The 21,299-nt window shown below is 56.0% G+C and overlaps 1 protein-coding gene across 9 annotated transcripts in view; it reads left to right on the forward strand.

Annotated features, from left to right (window-relative positions):
- The window catches only part of LOC146019720 (uncharacterized), a 121,810-nt gene that overhangs the window by 73,187 nt on the left and 27,324 nt on the right, over positions 1 to 21,299 (forward strand). For 7 of the 9 annotated variants that reach the window (XM_083152218.1, XM_083152223.1, XM_083152224.1 and 4 more), the window contains 7 exons: positions 1,054 to 1,080; positions 2,544 to 2,591; positions 16,621 to 16,647; positions 16,723 to 16,755; positions 17,022 to 17,048; positions 17,142 to 17,168; positions 17,557 to 17,583. In XM_083152218.1, the coding sequence (XP_083008344.1) occupies positions 1,054 to 1,080; positions 2,544 to 2,591; positions 16,621 to 16,647; positions 16,723 to 16,755; positions 17,022 to 17,048; positions 17,142 to 17,168; positions 17,557 to 17,583 (216 nt within the window). The remainder of the gene's footprint in view (positions 1 to 1,053; positions 1,081 to 2,543; positions 2,592 to 16,620; positions 16,648 to 16,722; positions 16,756 to 17,021; positions 17,049 to 17,141; positions 17,169 to 17,556; positions 17,584 to 21,299) is intronic. The other 2 variants (XM_083152219.1, XM_083152221.1) reach the window with 2 other exon arrangements.

Consider the following 21,299-nt stretch of genomic DNA (forward strand, 5'->3'; position numbering starts at 1 on the left):
GGAATCTGCTGCGCTATATAAGACGCTGTAACGGAATCTGCTGCGCTATATAAGACGCTGTAACAGAATCTGCTGCGCTATATAAGACACTGTAACGGAATCTGCTGCGCTATATAAGACACTAACGGAATCTGCTGCGCTATAAAAGACACTGTAACGGAATCTGCTGCGCTATATAAGACGCTGTAACGGAATCTGCTGCGCTATATAAGACGCTGTAACGGAATCTGCTGCGCTATATAAGACACTGTAACGGAATATGCTGCGCTATATAAGACGCTGTAACGGAATCTGCTGCGCTATATAAGAGACTGTAATGGAATCTGCTGCGCTATATAAGACACTGTAACGGAATCTGCTGCGCTATATAAGACTCTGTAACGGAATCTGCTGCGCTATATAAGACACTAACGGAATCTACTGCGCTAGATAAGACGCTGTAACGGAATCTGCTGCGCTATATAAGACACTGTAACGGATTCTGCTGCGCTATATAAGACGCTGTAACAGAATCTGCTGCGCTATATAAGACACTGTAACGGATGTTGCTGCACTATAGAATACACTGTAACGGTATCTGCTGCGCTATATAAGAGACTGTAATGGAATCTGCTGCGCTATATAAGAGACTGTAATGGAATCTGTTGCGCTATATAAGACACTGTAATAGAATCTGCTGCGCTATATAAGACACTGTAACGGAATCTGCTGTACTATATAAGACACTGTAACGGAATCTGCTGCGCTATATAAGACACTGTAACGGAATCTGCTGCGCTATATAAGACACTGTAACGGAATCTGCTGTACTATATAAGACACTGTAACGGAATCTGCTGCGCTATATAAGACACTGTAACGGAATCTGCTGCGCTATATAAGACACTGTAACGGAATCTGCTGTACTATATAAGACACTGTAACGGAATCTGCTGCGCTATATAAGACACTGTAACGGAATCTGCTGTACTATATAAGACACTGTAACGGAATCTGCTGCGCTATATAAGACACTGTAAATAAATAAATACATCACTTGTGTTTGTGTTTCAGGAAAAGCGTCAAAATTAGGAAAAGCAGGTATGTGATCTTCGGCAAAAGGGGCAAGAGGGCTACACCGCCACCCAGTAACGTTCTCCTACACCATCACCTCGCAATGTTCTTCTAAACCATCACCTGGTATTGTTCTTTCACCCCTCCACCTGGTACCGTTCTTTCACCCCGCCACATGGTACCGTTCTTTCACCTCACCACCCGGTACCGTGCTTTCACTCCCCCACCCGGTACCGTTCTGTCACTCCCCCACCCGGTACCGTTCTTTCACTCCCCCACCCGGTACCGTTCTTTCACTCCCCCACCCGGTACCGTTCTTTCACCTCACCACCCGGTACCGTTCTTTCACCTCACCACCCGGTAGCGTTCTTTCACACCACCACCCGGTACCGTTCTTTCACACCACCATCCGGTACTGTTCTTTCACCTCACCACCCGGTACCATTCTTCCACATCGCCACCTGGGAACTTTCTTTCACAATGCCGCCCGGGACCGTTCTTCCACATCACCACCCGGTACCGTTCTTTCACCCCACCACCCGGTACCGTTCTTTCACTCCCCCACCCGGTACCGTTCTTTCACCTCACCACCCGGTACCGTTCTTTCACCTCACCACCCGGTAGCGTTCTTTCACACCACCACCCGGTACCGTTCTTTCACACCACCATCCGGTACTGTTCTTTCACCTCACCACCCGGTACCGTTCTTTCACCTCACCACCCGGTACCGTTCTTCCACATCGCCACCTGGGAACTTTCTTTCACAATGCCGCCCGGGACCGTTCTTCCACATCACCACCCGGTACCGTTCTTTCACCCCGCCACCCGGTACCGTTCTTTCACCCCGCCACCCGGTACCGTTCTTTCACCCCGCCACCTGGTACCGTTCTTTCACCCCGCCACCCGGTACCGTACTTTCACCCCGCCACCCGGTACCGTTCTTTCACCCTGCCACATGGTACCGTTCTTTCACCCCGCCACTCGGTACCGTTCTTTCACCCCGCCACTCGGTACCGTTCTTTCACCCCGCCACTCGGTACCGTTCTTTCACCCCGCCACTCGGTACCGTTCTTTCACCCCGCCACTCGGTACAGTTCTTTCACTCCCCCACCCGGTACCGTTCTTTCACTCCCCCACCCGGTACCGTTCTTTCACACCGGTACCCGGTACCATTCTTCCACACCGGTACCCAGTACCATTCTTCCACACCGGTACCCGGTACCATTCTTCCACATCGCCACCTGGGAACTTTCTTTCACTCCGGCACCCGGTACCGTTCTTCCACATCACCACCTGGTAACGTTCTTTCACACCGCCACACGGTCATCTACTTTTACTTTCATCTTCTTCAAGCTGCCACTAGGTCATCAGCTTCTGCCCCCCCCCCACACCATCAGAACCCCCCCCACACACACACGCACAGACACTAGGTCTACTTCATCCAGCCAATAGGTCATCAGCTGCTTAATCTCTCCTTATTATTGTTGTAGGATACGGGAATGGTGCGGGAATCTTTCCAAGTTCTGCAGCTCTACAAGGTACAACTCTGTCCATATATTATCATGATGACATCATATTGTGCTGTGATCTGTGACATCCTAATGACATCCTGTAGGCCTTTTTTCCACTCATTGTATATAGGATATACCACATTGGCCATTGGGCCTTATTCTAGTTCACTCTTAGAGGCAAATTCCTTCTCAGGTGGACAAAACCATATGCACTGCAGGGGGGCAGATGTTACTTGTGCAGAGAGAATTAGATTTGGATGAGTAATTTTGTTTCTGTGCAGGGTAAATAGTGACTGCTTTATTTTTACAATGCAAAATAGATCTCACTTTAAAGAAAAACCCCACCCAAATCTAACTCTCTCTGCACATGTTACATCTGCCCCACCTGCAGTGCACATGGTTTTGTCCATTTGAGAAGGAATTTGCCTCCAATAGAGAACTAGAATAAGGTGCATAATCTCTGCAGGTGGCTTTGTGTCCTCATGAAACCTGTGCACTATTACGTTATAGTGACGTCCGTCATACAACCAGCGCTCAGCGGCCACACTCCGCAGTTATGGTGTAACCCGGGCCCCTAAGTGCCCACAGGGCCCAGCATGTAATTCAGTCCCTGCAGATACATCTGTCATACAACCAGCGCTCAGCGGCCACACTCCGCAGTTATGGTGTAACCGGGGCCCCTAAGTGCCCACAGGGCCCAGCATGTAATTCAGTCCCTGCAGATACATCTGTCATACAACCAGCGCTCAGTGACTACACTCCGCAGTTATGGTGTAACCCGGGCCCCTTAGTGCCCACAGTGCCCAGCATGTAATTCAATCCCTGCAGATACGTCCGTCATACAACCAGCGCTCAGCGGCCACACTCCGCAGTTACGGGATAACCCGGGCCCCTTAGTGCCCACAGGGCCCAGCATGTAATTCAATCCCTGCAGATACGTCCGTCATACAACCAGCGCTCAGCGGCCACACTCCGCAGTTATGGTGTAACCCGGGCCCCTTAGTGCCCACAGGGCCCATCCTGTAATTCAGCCCCTGCAGAGATGTCCGTCATACAACCAGCGCTCAGTGACCACACTCCGCAGTTACGGGATAACCCGGGCCCCTTAGTGCCCACTGGGCCCAGCATGTAATTCAGTCCCTGCAGAGACGTCCGTCATACAACCAGCGCTCAGTGACCGCAGTTATGGTGTAACCCGGGCCCCTTAGTGCCCACAGGGCCCAGCATGTAATTCATCCCCTGCAGAGACGTCCGTCATACAACCAGCTCAGCGACCACACTCCGCAGTTATGGTGTAACCCGGGCCCCTTCGTGCCCACAGGGCCCAGCATGTAATTCAGTCCCTGCAGATACGTCCATCATACAACCAGCGTTCAGTGACCACACTCCGCAGTTACGGGATAACCCGGGCCCCTTAGTGCCCACAGGGCCCAGCATGTAATTCAGCACCTGCAGAGATGTCCGTCATACACCCAGCGCTCAGCGGCCACACTCCGCAGTTACGGGATAACCCGGGCCCCTTAGTGCCCACAGGGCCCAGCATGTAAATCAGCCCCTGCAGAGACATCCGTCATACAACCAGCGCTCAGCGGCCACACTCCGCAGTTATAGTGTAACCCGGGCCCCTTAGTGCCCACAGGGCCCAGCATGTAATTCAGCCCCTGCAGAGACGTCCGTCATACAACCAGCGCTCAGTGACCACACTCCGCAGTTATGGTGTAACCCGGGCCCCTTAGTGCCCACAGGGCCCAGCATGTAATTCAGCCCCTGCAGAGACGTCCGTCATACAACCAGCGATCAGTGACTACACTCCGCAGTTATGGTGTAACCCGGGCCCCTTAGTGCCCACAGGGCCCAGCATGTAATTCAGCACCTGCAGAGATGTCCGTCATACACCCAGCGCTCAGTGACCACACTCCGCAGTTACGGGATAACCCGGGCCCCTTAGTGCCCACAGGGCCCAGCATGTAATTCATCCCCTGCAGAGACGTCCGTCATACAACCAGCGCTCAGTGACCACACTCCGCAGTTACGGGATAACCCGGGCCCCTTAGTGCCCACAGGGCCCAGCATGTAATTCAGCCCCTGCAGAGACGTCCGTCATACAACCAGCGCTCAGTGACCACACTCCGCAGTTACGGGATAACCCGGGCCCCTTAGTGCCCACAGGGCCCATCCTGTAATTCAGCCCCTGCAGAGATGTCCGTCATACAACCAGCGCTCAGTGACCACACTCCGCAGTTACGGGATAACCCGGGACCCTTAGTGCCCACTGGGCCCAGCATGTAATTCAGTCCCTGCAGATACGTCCGTCATACAACCAGCGCTCAGTGACTACACTCCGCAGTTATGGTGTAACCCGGGCCCCTTAGTGCCCACAGTGCCCAGCATGTAATTCAATCCCTGCAGATACGTCCGTCATACAACCAGCGCTCAGCGGCCACACTCCGCAGTTACGGGATAACCCGGGCCCCTTAGTGCCCACAGGGCCCAGCATGTAATTCAATCCCTGCAGATACGTCCGTCATACAACCAGCGCTCAGCGGCCACACTCCGCAGTTATGGTGTAACCCGGGCCCCTTAGTGCCCACAGGGCCCATCCTGTAATTCAGCCCCTGCAGAGATGTCCGTCATACAACCAGCGCTCAGTGACCACACTCCGCAGTTACGGGATAACCCGGGCCCCTTAGTGCCCACTGGGCCCAGCATGTAATTCAGTCCCTGCAGAGACGTCCGTCATACAACCAGCGCTCAGTGACCGCAGTTATGGTGTAACCCGGGCCCCTTAGTGCCCACAGGGCCCAGCATGTAATTCATCCCCTGCAGAGACGTCCGTCATACAACCAGCTCAGCGACCACACTCCGCAGTTATGGTGTAACCCGGGCCCCTTCGTGCCCACAGGGCCCAGCATGTAATTCAGTCCCTGCAGATACGTCCATCATACAACCAGCGTTCAGTGACCACACTCCGCAGTTACGGGATAACCCGGGCCCCTTAGTGCCCACAGGGCCCAGCATGTAATTCAGCACCTGCAGAGATGTCCGTCATACACCCAGCGCTCAGCGGCCACACTCCGCAGTTACGGGATAACCCGGGCCCCTTAGTGCCCACAGGGCCCAGCATGTAAATCAGCCCCTGCAGAGACATCCGTCATACAACCAGCGCTCAGCGGCCACACTCCGCAGTTATAGTGTAACCCGGGCCCCTTAGTGCCCACAGGGCCCAGCATGTAATTCAGCCCCTGCAGAGACGTCCGTCATACAACCAGCGCTCAGTGACCACACTCCGCAGTTATGGTGTAACCCGGGCCCCTTAGTGCCCACAGGGCCCAGCATGTAATTCAGCCCCTGCAGAGACGTCCGTCATACAACCAGCGATCAGTGACTACACTCCGCAGTTATGGTGTAACCCGGGCCCCTTAGTGCCCACAGGGCCCAGCATGTAATTCAGCACCTGCAGAGATGTCCGTCATACACCCAGCGCTCAGTGACCACACTCCGCAGTTACGGGATAACCCGGGCCCCTTAGTGCCCACAGGGCCCAGCATGTAATTCATCCCCTGCAGAGACGTCCGTCATACAACCAGCGCTCAGTGACCACACTCCGCAGTTACGGGATAACCCGGGCCCCTTAGTGCCCACAGGGCCCAGCATGTAATTCAGCCCCTGCAGAGACGTCCGTCATACAACCAGCGCTCAGTGACCACACTCCGCAGTTACGGGATAACCCGGGCCCCTTAGTGCCCACAGGGCCCAGCATGTAATTCAGCCCCTGCAGACGTCCGTCATACAACCAGCGCTCAGTGACCACACTCCGCAGTTACAGGATAATCCGGGCCCCTTAGTGCCCACAGGGCCCAGCATGTAATTCATCCCCTGCAGAGATGTCCGTCATACAACCAGCGCTCAGTGACCACACTCCGCAGTTACGGGATAACCCGGGCCCCTTAGTGCCCACAGGGCCCAGCATGTAATTCAGCCCCTGCAGACGTCCGTCATACAACCAGCGCTCAGTGACCACACTCCGCAGTTACGGGATAACCCGGGCCCCTTAGTGCCCACAGGGCCCAGCATGTAATTCAGTCCCTGCAGATACGTCCGTCATACAACCAGCTCAGTGACCACACTCCGCAGTTACGGGATAACCCTGGCCCCTTAGTGCCCACAGGGCCCAGCATGTAATTCAGCCCCTGCAGAGACGTCCGTCATACAACCAGCGCTCAGTGACCACACTCCGCAGTTACAGGATAACCCGGGCCCCTTAGTGCCCACAGGGCCCAGCATGTAATTCATCCCCTGCAGACGTCCGTCATACAACCAGCGCTCAGTGACCACACTCCGCAGTTATGGTGTAACCCGGGCCCCTTAGTGCCCACAGGGCCCAGCATGTAATTCAGCCCCTGCAGAGACGTCCGTCATACAACCAGCGCTCAGTGACCACACTCCGCAGTTACGGGATAACCCGGGCCCCTTAGTGCCCACAGGGCCCAGCATGTAATTCATCCCCTGCAGACGTCCGTCATACAACCAGCGCTCAGTGACCACACTCCGCAGTTATGGTGTAACCCGGGCCCCTTAGTGCCCACAGGGCCCAGCATGTAATTCATCCCCTGCAGACGTCCGTCATACAACCAGCGCTCAGTGACCACACTCCGCAGTTATGGTGTAACCCGGGCCCCTTAGTGCCCACAGGGCCCAGCATGTAATTCATCCCCTGCAGACGTCCGTCATACAACCAGCGCTCAGTGACCACACTCCGCAGTTATGGTGTAACCCGGGCCCCTTAGTGCCCACAGGGCCCAGCCTGTAATTCATCCCCTGCAGAGACGTCCGTCATACAACCAGCGCTCAGTGACCACACTCCGCAGTTACAGGATAACCCGGGCCCCTTAGTGCCCACAGGGCCCAGCATGTAATTCAGCCCCTGCAGAGATGTCCGTCATACAACCAGCGCTCAGTGACCACACTCCGCAGTTACAGGATAACCCGGGCCCCTTAGTGCCCACCGGGCCCAGCATGTAATTCAGCCCCTGCAGAGATGTCCGTCATACAACCAGCGCTCAGTGACCACACTCCGCAGTTACGGGATAACCCGGGCCCCTTAGTGCCCACAGGGTCCAGCATGTAATTCAGCCCCTGCAGACGTCCGTCATACAACCAGCGCTCAGTGACTACACTCCGCAGTTATGGTGTAACCCGGGCCCCTTAGTGCCCACAGGGCATAGCATGTAATTCATCCCCTGCAGACGTCCGTCATACAACCAGCGCTCAGTGACCACACTCCGCAGTTATGGTGTAACCCGGGCCCCTTAGTGCCCACAGGGCCCAGCCTGTAATTCAGCCCCTGCAGATACGTCCATCATACAACCAGCACTCAGTGACCAAACTCCGCAATTACAGGATAACCCGGGCCCCTTAGTGCCCACAGGGTCCAGCATGTAATTCAGCCCCTGCAGACGTCCGTCATACAACCAGCGCTCAGTGACTACACTCCGCAGTTATGGTGTAACCCGGGCCCCTTAGTGCCCACAGGGCATAGCATGTAATTCATCCCTGCAGACGTCCGTCATACAACCAGCGCTCAGTGACCACACTCCGCAGTTATGGTGTAACCCGGGCCCCTTAGTGCCCACAGGGCCCAGCCTGTAATTCAGCCCCTGCAGATACGTCCGTCATACAACCAGCACTCAGTGACCACACTCCGCAGTTACGGGATAACCCGGGCCCCTTAGTGCCCACAGGGCCCAGCATGTAATTCAGTCCCTGCAGACGTCCGTCATACAACCAGCGCTCAGTGACCACACTCCGCAGTTACTGGATAACCCGGGCCCCTTAGTGCCCACAGGGCCCAGCATGTAATTCATCCCCTGCAGACGTCCGTCATACAACCAGCGCTCAGTGACCACACTCCGCAGTTACAGGATAACCCGGGCCCCTTAGTGCCCACAGGGCCCAGCCTGTAATTCATCCCCTGCAGAGACGTCCGTCATACAACCAGCGCTCAGTGACCAAACTCCGCAGTTACAGGATAACCCGGGCCCCTTAGTGCCCACAGGGCCCAGCATGTAATTCAGCCCCTGCAGAGATGTCCGTCATACAACCAGCGCTCAGTGACCACACTCCGCAGTTACTGGATAACCCGGGCCCCTTAGTGCCCACAGGGCCCAGCATGTAATTCAGCCCCTGCAGACACGTCCGTCATACAACCAGCGCTCAGTGACCAAACTCCGCAGTTACAGGATAACCCGGGCCCCTTAGTGCCCACAGGGCCCAGCATGTAATTCAGCCCCTGCCGATGTCCGTCATACAACCAGCGCTCAGTGACTACACTCCGCAGTTACAAGATAACCCGGGCCCCTTAGTGCCCACAGGGCCCAGCATGTAATTCATCCCCTGCAGACGTCCGTCATACAACCAGCGCTCAGTGACCACACTCCGCAGTTATGGTGTAACCCGGGCCCCTTAGTGCCCACAGGGCCCAGCATGTAATTCAGCCCCTGCAGAGACGTCCGTCATACAACCAGCGCTCAGTGACCACACTCCGCAGTTACGGGATAACCCGGGCCCCTTAGTGCCCACAGGGCCCAGCATGTAATTCAGCCCCTGCAGAGACGTCAGTCATACAACCAGCGCTCAGTGACCACACTCCGCAGTTACGGGATAACCCGGGCCCCTTAGTGCCCACAGGGCCCAGCATGTAATTCATCCCCTGCAGACGTCCGTCATACAACCAGCGCTCAGTGACCACACTCCGCAGTTATGGTGTAACCCGGGCCCCTTAGTGCCCACAGGGCCCAGCATGTAATTCATCCCCTGCAGACGTCCGTCATACAACCAGCGCTCAGTGACCACACTCCGCAGTTATGGTGTAACCCAGGCCCCTTAGTGCCCACAGGGCCCAGCCTGTAATTCATCCCCTGCAGAGACGTCCGTCATACAACCAGCGCTCAGTGACCACACTCCGCAGTTACAGGATAACCCGGGCCCCTTAGTGCCCACAGGGCCCAGCATGTAATTCAGCCCCTGCAGAGATGTCCGTCATACAACCAGCGCTCAGTGACCACACTCCGCAGTTACAGGATAACCCGGGCCCCTTAGTGCCCACCGGGCCCAGCATGTAATTCAGCCCCTGCAGAGATGTCCGTCATACAACCAGCGCTCAGTGACCACACTCCGCAGTTACGGGATAACCCGGGCCCCTTAGTGCCCACAGGGTCCAGCATGTAATTCAGCCCCTGCAGACGTCCGTCATACAACCAGCGCTCAGTGACTACACTCCGCAGTTATGGTGTAACCCGGGCCCCTTAGTGCCCACAGGGCATAGCATGTAATTCATCCCCTGCAGACGTCCGTCATACAACCAGCGCTCAGTGACCACACTCCGCAGTTATGGTGTAACCCAGGCCCCTTAGTGCCCACAGGGCCCAGCATGTAATTCATCCCCTGCAGACGTCCGTCATACAACCAGCGCTCAGTGACCACACTCCGCAGTTACAGGATAACCCGGGCCCCTTAGTGCCCACAGGGCCCAGCCTGTAATTCATCCCCTGCAGAGACGTCCGTCATACAACCAGCGCTCAGTGACCACACTCCGCAGTTACAGGATAACCCGGCCCCTTAGTGCCCACAGGGCCCAGCATGTAATTCAGCCCCTGCAGAGACGTCCGTCATACATTCAGCGCTCAGTGACCAAACTCCGCAGTTACAGGATAACCCGGGCCCCTTAGTGCCCACAGGGCCCAGCATGTAATTCAGCCCCTGCAGAGATGTCCGTCATACAACCAGCGCTCAGTGACCACACTCCGCAGTTACTGGATAACCCGGGCCCCTTAGTGCCCACAGGGCCCAGCATGTAATTCAGCCCCTGCAGAGATGTCCGTCATACAACCAGCGCTCAGTGACCACACTCCGCAGTTACGGGATAACCCGGGCCCCTTAGTGCCCACAGAGTCCAGCATGTAATTCAGCCCCTGCAGACGTCCGTCATACAACCAGCGCTCAGTGACCACACTCCGCAGTTATGGTGTAACCCGGGCCCCTTAGTGCCCACAGGGCCCAGCCTGTAATTCATCCCCTGCAGAGACGTCCGTCATACAACCAGCGCTCAGTGACCACACTCCGCAGTTACAGGATAACCCGGGCCCCTTAGTGCCCACAGGGCCCAGCATGTAATTCAGCCCCTGCAGACACGTCCGTCATACAACCAGCGCTCAGTGACCAAACTCCGCAGTTACAGGATAACCCGGGCCCCTTAGTGCCCACAGGGCCCAGCATGTAATTCAGCCCCTGCCGATGTCCGTCATACAACCAGCGCTCAGTGACTACACTCCGCAGTTACAAGATAACCCGGGCCCCTTAGTGCCCACAGGGCCCAGCATGTAATTCATCCCCTGCAGACGTCCGTCATACAACCAGCGCTCAGTGACCACACTCCGCAGTTATGGTGTAACCCGGGCCCCTTAGTGCCCACAGGGCCCAGCATGTAATTCAGCCCCTGCAGAGACGTCCGTCATACAACCAGCGCTCAGTGACCACACTCCGCAGTTACAGGATAACCCGGGCCCCTTAGTGCCCACAGGGCCCAGCATGTAATTCAGCCCCTGCAGAGACGTCCGTCATACAACCAGCGCTCAGTGACCACACTCCGCAGTTACGGGATAACCCGGGCCCCTTAGTGCCCACAGGGCCCAGCATGTAATTCATCCCCTGCAGACGTCCGTCATACAACCAGCGCTCAGTGACCACACTCCGCAGTTATGGTGTAACCCGGGCCCCTTAGTGCCCACAGGGCCCAGCATGTAATTCATCCCCTGCAGACGTCCGTCATACAACCAGCGCTCAGTGACCACACTCCGCAGTTATGGTGTAACCCAGGCCCCTTAGTGCCCACAGGGCCCAGCCTGTAATTCATCCCCTGCAGAGACGTCCGTCATACAACCAGCGCTCAGTGACCACACTCCGCAGTTACAGGATAACCCGGGCCCCTTAGTGCCCACCGGGCCCAGCATGTAATTCAGCCCCTGCAGAGATGTCCGTCATACAACCAGCGCTCAGTGACCACACTCCGCAGTTACGGGATAACCCGGGCCCCTTAGTGCCCACAGGGTCCAGCATGTAATTCAGCCCCTGCAGACGTCCGTCATACAACCAGCGCTCAGTGACCACACTCCGCAGTTATGGTGTAACCCGGGCCCCTTAGTGCCCACAGGGCCCAGCCTGTAATTCATCCCCTGCAGAGACGTCCGTCATACAACCAGCGCTCAGTGACCACACTCCGCAGTTACAGGATAACCCGGGCCCCTTAGTGCCCACCGGGCCCAGCATGTAATTCAGCCCCTGCAGAGATGTCCGTCATACAACCAGCGCTCAGTGACCACACTCCGCAGTTACGGGATAACCCGGGCCCCTTAGTGCCCACAGGGTCCAGCATGTAATTCAGCCCCTGCAGACGTCCGTCATACAACCAGCGCTCAGTGACTACACTCCGCAGTTATGGTGTAACCCGGGCCCCTTAGTGCCCACAGGGCATAGCATGTAATTCATCCCCTGCAGACGTCCGTCATACAACCAGCGCTCAGTGACCACACTCCGCAGTTATGGTGTAACCCAGGCCCCTTAGTGCCCACAGGGCCCAGCATGTAATTCATCCCCTGCAGACGTCCGTCATACAACCAGCGCTCAGTGACCACACTCCGCAGTTACAGGATAACCCGGGCCCCTTAGTGCCCACAGGGCCCAGCCTGTAATTCATCCCCTGCAGAGACGTCCGTCATACAACCAGCGCTCAGTGACCAAACTCCGCAGTTACAGGATAACCCGGGCCCCTTAGTGCCCACAGGGCCCAGCATGTAATTCAGCCCCTGCAGAGATGTCCGTCATACAACCAGCGCTCAGTGACCACACTCCGCAGTTACTGGATAACCCGGGCCCCTTAGTGCCCACAGGGCCCAGCATGTAATTCATCCCCTGCAGAGACGTCCGTCATAGAACCAGCGCTCAGTGACCACACTCCGCAGTTATGGTGTAACCCGGGCCCCTTAGTGCCCACAGGGCCCAGCATGTAATTCAGCCCCTGCCGATGTCCGTCATACAACCAGCGCTCAGTGACTACACTCCGCAGTTACAGGATAACCCGGGCCCCTCAGTGCCCACAGGGCCCAGCATGTAATTCAGCCCCTGCAGATACGTCCGTCATACAACCAGCGCTCAGTGACCACACTCCGCAGTTACGGGATAACCTGGGCCCCTTAGTGCCCACAGGGCCCAGCATGTAATTCAGCCCCTGCAGAGACGTCCGTCATACAACCAGCGCTCAGTGACCACACTCCGCAGTTACAGGATAACCCGGGCCCCTTAGTGCCCACAGGGCCCAGCATGTAATTCAGCCCCTGCAAAGACATCCGTCATACAACCAGCGCTCAGTGACCACACTCCGCAGTTACAGGATAACCCGGGCCCCTTAGTGCCCACAGGGCCCAGCATGTAATTCAGCCCCTGCAGAGACGTCCGTCATACAACCAGCGCTCAGTGACCACACTCCGCAGTTACAGGATAACTCGGGCCCCTTAGTGCCCACAGGGCCCAGCATGTAATTCAGCCCCTGCAGAGACGTCTGTCATACACCCAGCGCTCAGTGACTACACTCTGCAGTTATGGTATAACCCGGGCCCCTTAGTGCCCACAGGGCCCAGACTGTAATTCAGCCCCTGCAGAGACGTCCGTCATACAACCAGCGCTCAGTGACCACACTCCGCAGTTACAGGATAACCCGGGCCCCTTAGTGCCCACAGGGCCCAGCATGTAATTCAGCCCCTGCAGAGACGTCTGTCATACACCCAGCGCTCAGTGACTACACTCTGCAGTTATGGTGTAACCCGGGCCCCTTAGTGCCCACAGGGCCCAGCCTGTAATTCAGCCCCTGCAGAGACGTCTGTCATACAACCAGCGCTCAGTGACCACACTCCGCAGTTACGGGATAACCCGGGCCCCTCACTGCCCACAGGGCCCAGCATGTAATTCAGCCCCTGCAGCGACGTCCGTCATACAACCAGCACTCAGTGACCACACTCCGCAGTTACAGGATAACCCGGGCCCCTTAGTGCCCACAGGGCCCAGCATGTAATTCAGCCCCTGCAGATACGTCCGTCATACAACCAGCGCTCAGTGACCACACTCCGCAGTTACGGGATAACCTGGGCCCCTTAGTGCCCACAGGGCCCAGCATGTAATTCAGCCCCTGCAGAGACGTCCGTCATACAACCAGCGCTCAGTGACCACACTCCGCAGTTACAGGATAACCCGGGCCCCTTAGTGCCCACAGGGCCCAGCATGTAATTCAGCCCCTGCAGAGAGATCCGTCATACAACCAGCGCTCAGTGACCACACTCCGCAGTTACAGGATAACCCGGGCCCCTTAGTGCCCACAGGGCCCAGCATGTAATTCAGCCCCTGCAGAGACGTCCGTCATACAACCAGCGCTCAGTGACCACACTCCGCAGTTACAGGATAACCCGGGCCCCTTAGTGCCCACAGGGCCCAGCATGTAATTCAGCCCCTGCAGATACGTCCGTCATACAACCAGCACTCAGTGACCACACTCCGCAGTTACGGGATAACCCGGGCCCCTTAGTGCCCACAGGGCCCAGCATGTAATTCAGTCCCTGCAGACGTCCGTCATACAACCAGCGCTCAGTGACCACACTCCGCAGTTACAGGATAACCCGGGCCCCTTAGTGCCCACAGGGCCCAGCATGTAATTCAGCCCCTGCAGAGATGTCCGTCATACAACCAGCGCTCAGTGACCACACTCCGCAGTTATGGTGTAACCCGGGCCCCTTAGTGCCCACAGGGCCCAGCATGTAATTCAGTCCCTGCAGAAATGTCCGTCATACACCCAGCGCTCAGTGACCACACTCCACAGTTACGGGATAACCCGGGCCCCTTAGTGCCCACAGGGCCCAGCCTGTAATTCAGCCCCTGCAGAGACGTCTGTCATACAACCAGCGCTCAGTGACCACACTCCGCAGTTACGGGATAACCCGGGCCCCTTAGTGCCCACAGGGCCCAGCATGTAATTCAGCCCCTGCAGAGACGTCTGTCATACAACCAGCGCTCAGTGACCACACTTCGCAGTTACGGGATAACCCGGACCCCCTTAGTGCCCACAGGGCCCAGCATGTAATTCATCCCCTGCAGACGTCCGTCATACAACCAGCGCTCAGTGACCACACTCCGCAGTTACGGGATAACCCAGGCCCCTTAGTGCCCACAGGGCCCATCCTGTAATTCATCCCCTGCAGAGACGTCCGTCATACAACCAGCGCTCAGTGACCACACTCCGCAGTTACGGTGTAACCCGGGCCCCTTAGTTCCCACAGGGCCTAGCATGTAATTCAGCCCCTGCAGAGATGTCCGTCATACAACCAGCGCTCAGTGACCACACTCCGCAGTTATGGTGTAACCCGGGCCCCTTAGTGCCCACAGGGCCCAGCATGTAATTCAGCCCCTGCAGAGATGTCCGTCATACAACCAGCGATCAGTGACCACACTCCGCAGTTACGGGATAACCCGGGCCCCTTAGTGCCCACAGGGCCCAGCATGTAATTCATCCCCTGCAGAGACGTCCGTCATACAACCAGCTCAGTGACCACACTCCGCAGTTACGGGATAACCCGGGCCCCTTAGTGCCCACAGGGCCCAGCATGTAATTCATCCCCTGCAGAGACGTCCGTCATACAAACAGCGCTCAGTGACCACACTCCGCAGTTACGGGATAACCTGGGCCCCTTAGTGCCCACAGGGCCCAGCATGTAATTCAGTCCCTGCAGATACGTCCGTCATACAACCAGCGCTCAGTGACCACACTCCACAGTTACGGGATAACCCGGGCCCCTTAGTGCCCACAGGGCCCAGCATGTAATTCAGTCCCTGCAGATACGTCCGTCATACAACCAGCGCTCAGTGACCGCACTCCACAGTTACGGGATAACCCGGGCCCCTTAGTGCCCACAGGGCCCAGCATGTAATTCAGCCCCTGCAGAGACGTCCGTCATACAACCAGCGCTCAGTGACTACACTCCGCAGTTACGGGATAACCCGGGCCCCTTAGTGCCCACAGGGCCCAGCATGTAATTCAGCCCCTGCAGACGTCCGTCATACAACCAGCGATCAGTGACCACACTCCGCAGTTATGGTGTAACCCGGGCCCCTTATTGCCCACAGGGCCCAGCATGTAATTCATCCCCTGCAGACGTCCGTCATACAACCAGCGCTCAGTGACCACACTCCGCAGTTACGGGATAACCCGGGCCCCTTAGTGCCCACAGGGCCCAGTATGTAATTCAGCCCCTGCAGAGACGTCCGTCATACAACCAGCACTCAGTGACCACACTCCGCAGTTACAGGATAACCCGGGCCCCTTAGTGCCCACAGGGCCCAGCATGTAATTCATCCCCTGCAGAGACGTCCGTCATACAACCAGCGCTCAGCGGCCACACTCCGCAGTTATGGTGTAACCCGGGCCCCTTAGTGCCCACAGGGCCCAGCATGTAATTCAGCCCCTGCAGAGACGTCCGTCATACAACCAGCTCAGTGACCACACTCCGCAGTTACGGGATAACCCGGGCCCCTTAGTGCCCACAGGGCCCAGCATGTAATTCAGCCCCTGCAGAGACGTCCGTCATACAACCAGCGCTCAGCGGCCACACTCCGCAGTTATGGTGTAACCCTGGCCCCTTAGTGCCCACAGGGCCCAGCCTGTAATTCATCCCCTGCAGAGATGTCCGTCATACAACCAGCACTCAGTGACCACACTCCGCAGTTACAGGATAACCCGGGCCCCTTAGTGCCCACAGGGCCCAGCATGTAATTCAGTCCCTGCAGATACATCTGTCATACAACCAGCGCTCAGCGGCCACACTCCGCAGTTACAGGATAACCTGGGCCCCTTAGCACAGCGCCTTTGTTGGCTGTGTACTGAGATAAGAAGCTCTTGGGTCATCAGGATAATGGAATTATTTATTAGTAATTACCCCTTATTTATTTTTCCATTCTCTAGGCGGGATTGGGAAACCTTCCAAGGCTGGTATGTACATTCTTACCCCCCCCCCCCCATACCTCTCGTTATACCGTTGGTAATACTCTTCTACCTTCTCTGTAGGTGTCGGATACCCAAGTAACATCTACACACAAGGTAACGTTACTGTCCCTAATCCAGGTTTTGTGGTGTGGCTTACACTGGGGTAGGGAACGGCAGAGGCTGGCCGCTGCCAATGTACACGGCCTATGAAGGGGTCTCCCAGAAATGCCCATTTACTGACTGCAGAGACATGGCTTGAATGTTTCCGAATGGCGCACACAGTAGACGACGTGATTGGGGTGGCATGCAACTTGTAATCAGGCTTGAAGGGTTACAGGGAATGGCTGTGTTACCTCATCTTCTCATATTGTCTCCTGTAGGTCTGGGATCAAAATCCGCTAAAGCCGGTAAGTTATTGGCTCCGCATCGCATTTATTACGTGTTTGTGGTTATATCACATCATATGCTGACTGCATTGTTTCCTCAATGTCTGTGGTTAGGTCCTTACAAGCAACCCTACTCTAATGGTAAGTCACCTCCCACTGTATGTTCCTATATGTGTGTGAGACCCTCAGCTCCTCCAGTATCTGTGTGAGACCCTCAGCTCCTCCAGTATCTGTGTGAGACCCTCAGCTCCTCCAGTATCTGTTGAGAGACCCTCAGCTCCTCCAGTATCTGTGTGAGACCCTCAGCTCCTCCAGTATCTGTTTCAGACCCTCAGCTCCTCCAGTATCTGTGTGAGACCCTCAGCTCCACCAATATCTGTGTGAGACCCTCAGCTCCACTAGTATCTATGTGGGACCCTCAGCTCCTCCAGTTTCTGTGTTAGACCCTCAGCTCCTCCAGGGTCCTACGTGTTTGTGGTTATATCGCATCATATGCTGACTGCATTGTTTCCTCAATGTCTGTGGTTAGGTCCTTACAAGCAACCCTACTCTAATGGTAAGTTACCTCCCACTGTATGTTCCCATATGTGTGTGAGACCCTCAGCTCCTCCAGTATCTGTGTGAGACCCTCAGCTCCTCCAGAATCTGTTTGAGACCCTCAGCTCCTCCAGTATCTGTGTGAGACCCTAGGCTCCTCCAGTATCTGTGTGAGACCCTCAGCTCCTCCAGTATCTTTATCAGACCCTCAGCTCCTCCAGTATCTGTGTGAGACCCTCAGCTCCACCAGTATCTGTGTGAGACCCTCAGCTCCATCAGTATCTGTGTGAGACCCTCAGCTCCTCCAGTATCTGTGTGAGACCCTCAGCCTTCCAGTATCTGTGTGAGACCCTCAGCTCATCCAGTATCTGTGTGAGACCCTCAGCTCCTCCAGTATCTGTGTGAGACCATCAGCTCCTCCAGTATCCGTGTGAGACCCTCCGCTCCTCCAGTATCCGTGTGAGACCCTCAGCTCCTCCAGTATCCGTGTGAGACCCTCAGCTCCTCCAGTATCCGTGTGAGACCCTCAGCTCCTCCAGTATCCGTGTGAGACCCTCAGCTCCTCCAGTATCTGTGTGAGACCCTCAGCTCCTCCAGTATCTGTGTGAGATCCTCAGCTCCTCCAGTATCTGTGTGAGACCCTCACCTCCACCAATATCTGTGTGAGACCCTCAGCTCCACCAGTATCTATGTGAGACCCTCAGATCCTACAGTATCTGTGTGAGACCCTCAGCTCCTCCAGTATATGTGTGAGACCCTCAGCTCCTCCAGTATCTGTATCAGACCCTCATCTCCTCCAGTATCTGTGGGAGACCCTCAGCTCCTCCATTATCTGTGTGAGACCCTCAGCTCCACCAGTATCTATGTGGGACCCTCAGCTCCTCCAGTATCTGTGTTAGACCCTCAGCTCCTCCAGGGTCCTACGTGTTTGTGGTTATATCGCATCAGATGCTGACTGCATTGTTTCCTCAATGTCTGTGGTTAGGTCCTTACAAGTAACCCTACTCTAATGGTAAGTTACCTCCCACTGTATGTTCCCATATGTGTGTGAGACCCTCAGCTCCTCCAGTATCTGTGTGAGACCCTCAGCTCCTCCAGTATCTGTGTGAAACCCTCAGCTCCTCCAGTATCTGTGTGAGACCCTCAGCTCCTCCAGTATCTGTGTGAGACCCTCAGCTCCTCCAGTATCTGTGTGAGACCCTCAGCTCCTCCAGTATCTGTATCAGACCCTCAGCTCCTCCAGTATCTGTGTGAGACCCTCAGCTCCACCAGTATCTGTGTGAGACCCTCAGCTCCATCAGTATCTGTGTGAGACCCTCAGCTCCTCCAGTATCTATGTGAGACCCTCAGCTCCTCCAGTATCCGTGTGAGACCCTCAGCTCCTCCAGTATCCGTGTGAGACCCTCAGCTTCTCCAGTATCCGTGTGAGACCCTCAGCTCCTCCAGTATCCGTGTGAGACCCTCAACTCCTCCAGTATCCGTGTGAGACCCTCAGCTCCTCCAGTATCCGTGTGAAACCTTTAGCTCCTCCAGTATCCGTGTGAGACCCTCAGCTCCTCCAGTATCTGTGTGAGACCCTCAGCTTCTCCAGTATCTGTGTGAGACCCTCAGCTCCTCCAGTATCTGTTGAGAGACCCTCAGCTCCTCCAGTATCTGTTGAGAGACCCTCAGCTCCTCCAGTATCTGTGTGACACCCTCAGCTCCTCCAGTATCTGTATCAGACCCTCAGCTCCTCCAGTATCTGTGTGAGACCCTCAGCTCCACCAGTATCTGTGTGAGACCCTTAGCTCCACCAGTATCTGTGTGAGACCCTCAGCTCCACCAGTATCTATGTGAGACCCTCAGCTCCTCCAGTATCTGTGCTAGACCCTCAGCTCCTCCAGTATCTGTGCGAGACCCTCAGCTCCTCCAGTATCTGTGCGAGACCCTCAGCTCCTCCAATATCTGTGCGAGACCCTCAGATCCTCCAGTATCTGTGGGAGACCCTCAGCTCCTCTAGTATCTGTGCGAGACCCTCAGCTCCTCCAGTATCTTTGTGAGACCCTCAGCTCCTCCAGTATCTGTGTGAGACCCTCAGCTCCTCCAGTATCTGTGTGAGACCCTCAGCTCCACCAATATCTTTGTGAGACCCTCAGCTCCACCAGTATCTGTGTGAGACCCTCAGCTCCTCCAGTATCTGTGTGAGACCCTCAGCTCCTCCAGTATCTGTATGAGACCCTCAGCTCCTCCAGTATCTGTGTGAGACCCTCAGCTCCTCCAGTATCTGTTTGAGACCCTCAGCTCCTCCAGTATCTGTGTGAGGCCCTCAGCTCCTCGAGTATCTGTGTGAGACCCTCAGCTCCTCCAGTATCTGTGTGAGACCCTCAGCTCCACCAGTATATGTGTGAGACCCTCAGCTCCTCCAGTATCTGTGTGAGACCCTCAGCTCCTCCAGTATCTGTGTGAGACCCTCAGCTCCTCCAGTATCTGTGTGAGACCCTCAGCTCCTCCAGTATCTGTGTGAGACCCTCAGCTCCTCCAGTATCTGTGCGAGACCCTCAGCTCCTCCAGTATCTGTGTGAGACCCTCAGCTCCTCCAGTATCTGTGTGAGACCCTCAGCTCCTCCAGTATCTGTATCAGACCCTCAGCTCCTCCAGTATCTGTGTGAGACCCTCAGCTCCACCAATATCTGTGTGAGACCCTCAGCTCCACCAGTATCTGTGTGAGACCCTCAGCTCCTCCAGTATCTGTGTGAGACCCTCAGCTCCTCCAATATCTGTGTGAGACCCTCAGCTCCTCTGGTATCTGTGTGAGACCCTCAGCTCCTCCGGTATCTGTGTGAGACCCTCAGCTCCTCCGGTATCTGTGTGAGACCCTCAGCTCCTCCAATATCTGTGTGAGACCCTCAGCTCCACCAGTATCTGTGTGAGACCCTCAGCTCCTCCAGTATCTGTGTGAGACCCTCAGCTCCTCCAATATCTGTGTGAGACCCTCAGCTCCTCCAGTATCTGTGTGAGACCCTCAGCTCCTCCAGTATCTGTGTGAAACCCTCAGCTCCTCCGGTATCTGTGTGAGACCCTCAGCTCCTCCGGTATCTGTGTGACACCCTCAGCTCCTCCGGTATCTGTGTGACACCCTCAGCTCCTCTGGTATCTGTGTGAGACCCTCAGCTCCTCCGGTATCCATCTGAGACCCTCAGCTACTCCAGTATCTGTGCGAGACCCTCAGCTCCTCCAGTATCTGTGCGAGACCCTTAGTTCCTCCAGTATCTGTGTGAGACCCTCAGCTCCTCCAGTATCTGTGCGAGACCCTCAGCTCCTCCAGTATCTGTGCTAGACCCTCAGCTCCTCCAGTATCTGTGCGAGACCCTCAGCTCCTCCAGTATCTGTGCGAGACCCTCAGCTCCTCCAATATCTGTGCGAGACCCTCAGATCCTCCAGTATCTGTGGGAGACCCTCAGCTCCTCTAGTATCTGTGCGAGACCCTCAGCTCCTCCAGTATCTTTGTGAGACCCTCAGCTCCTCCAGTATCTGTGTGAGACCCTCAGCTCCTCCAGTATCTGTGTGAGACCCTCAGCTCCACCAATATCTTTGTGAGACCCTCAGCTCCACCAGTATCTGTGTGAGACCCTCAGCTCCTCCAGTATCTGTGTGAGACCCTCAGCTCCTCCAGTATCTGTATGAGACCCTCAGCTCCTCCAGTATCTGTGTGAGACCCTCAGCTCCTCCAGTATCTGTTTGAGACCCTCAGCTCCT

The sequence above is a fragment of the Crinia signifera genome, chromosome 7, assembly GCF_055691185.1.
Source record: "Crinia signifera chromosome 7, ASM5569118v1, whole genome shotgun sequence".
NCBI classification, from domain to species: Eukaryota; Metazoa; Chordata; class Amphibia; order Anura; family Myobatrachidae; genus Crinia; species Crinia signifera.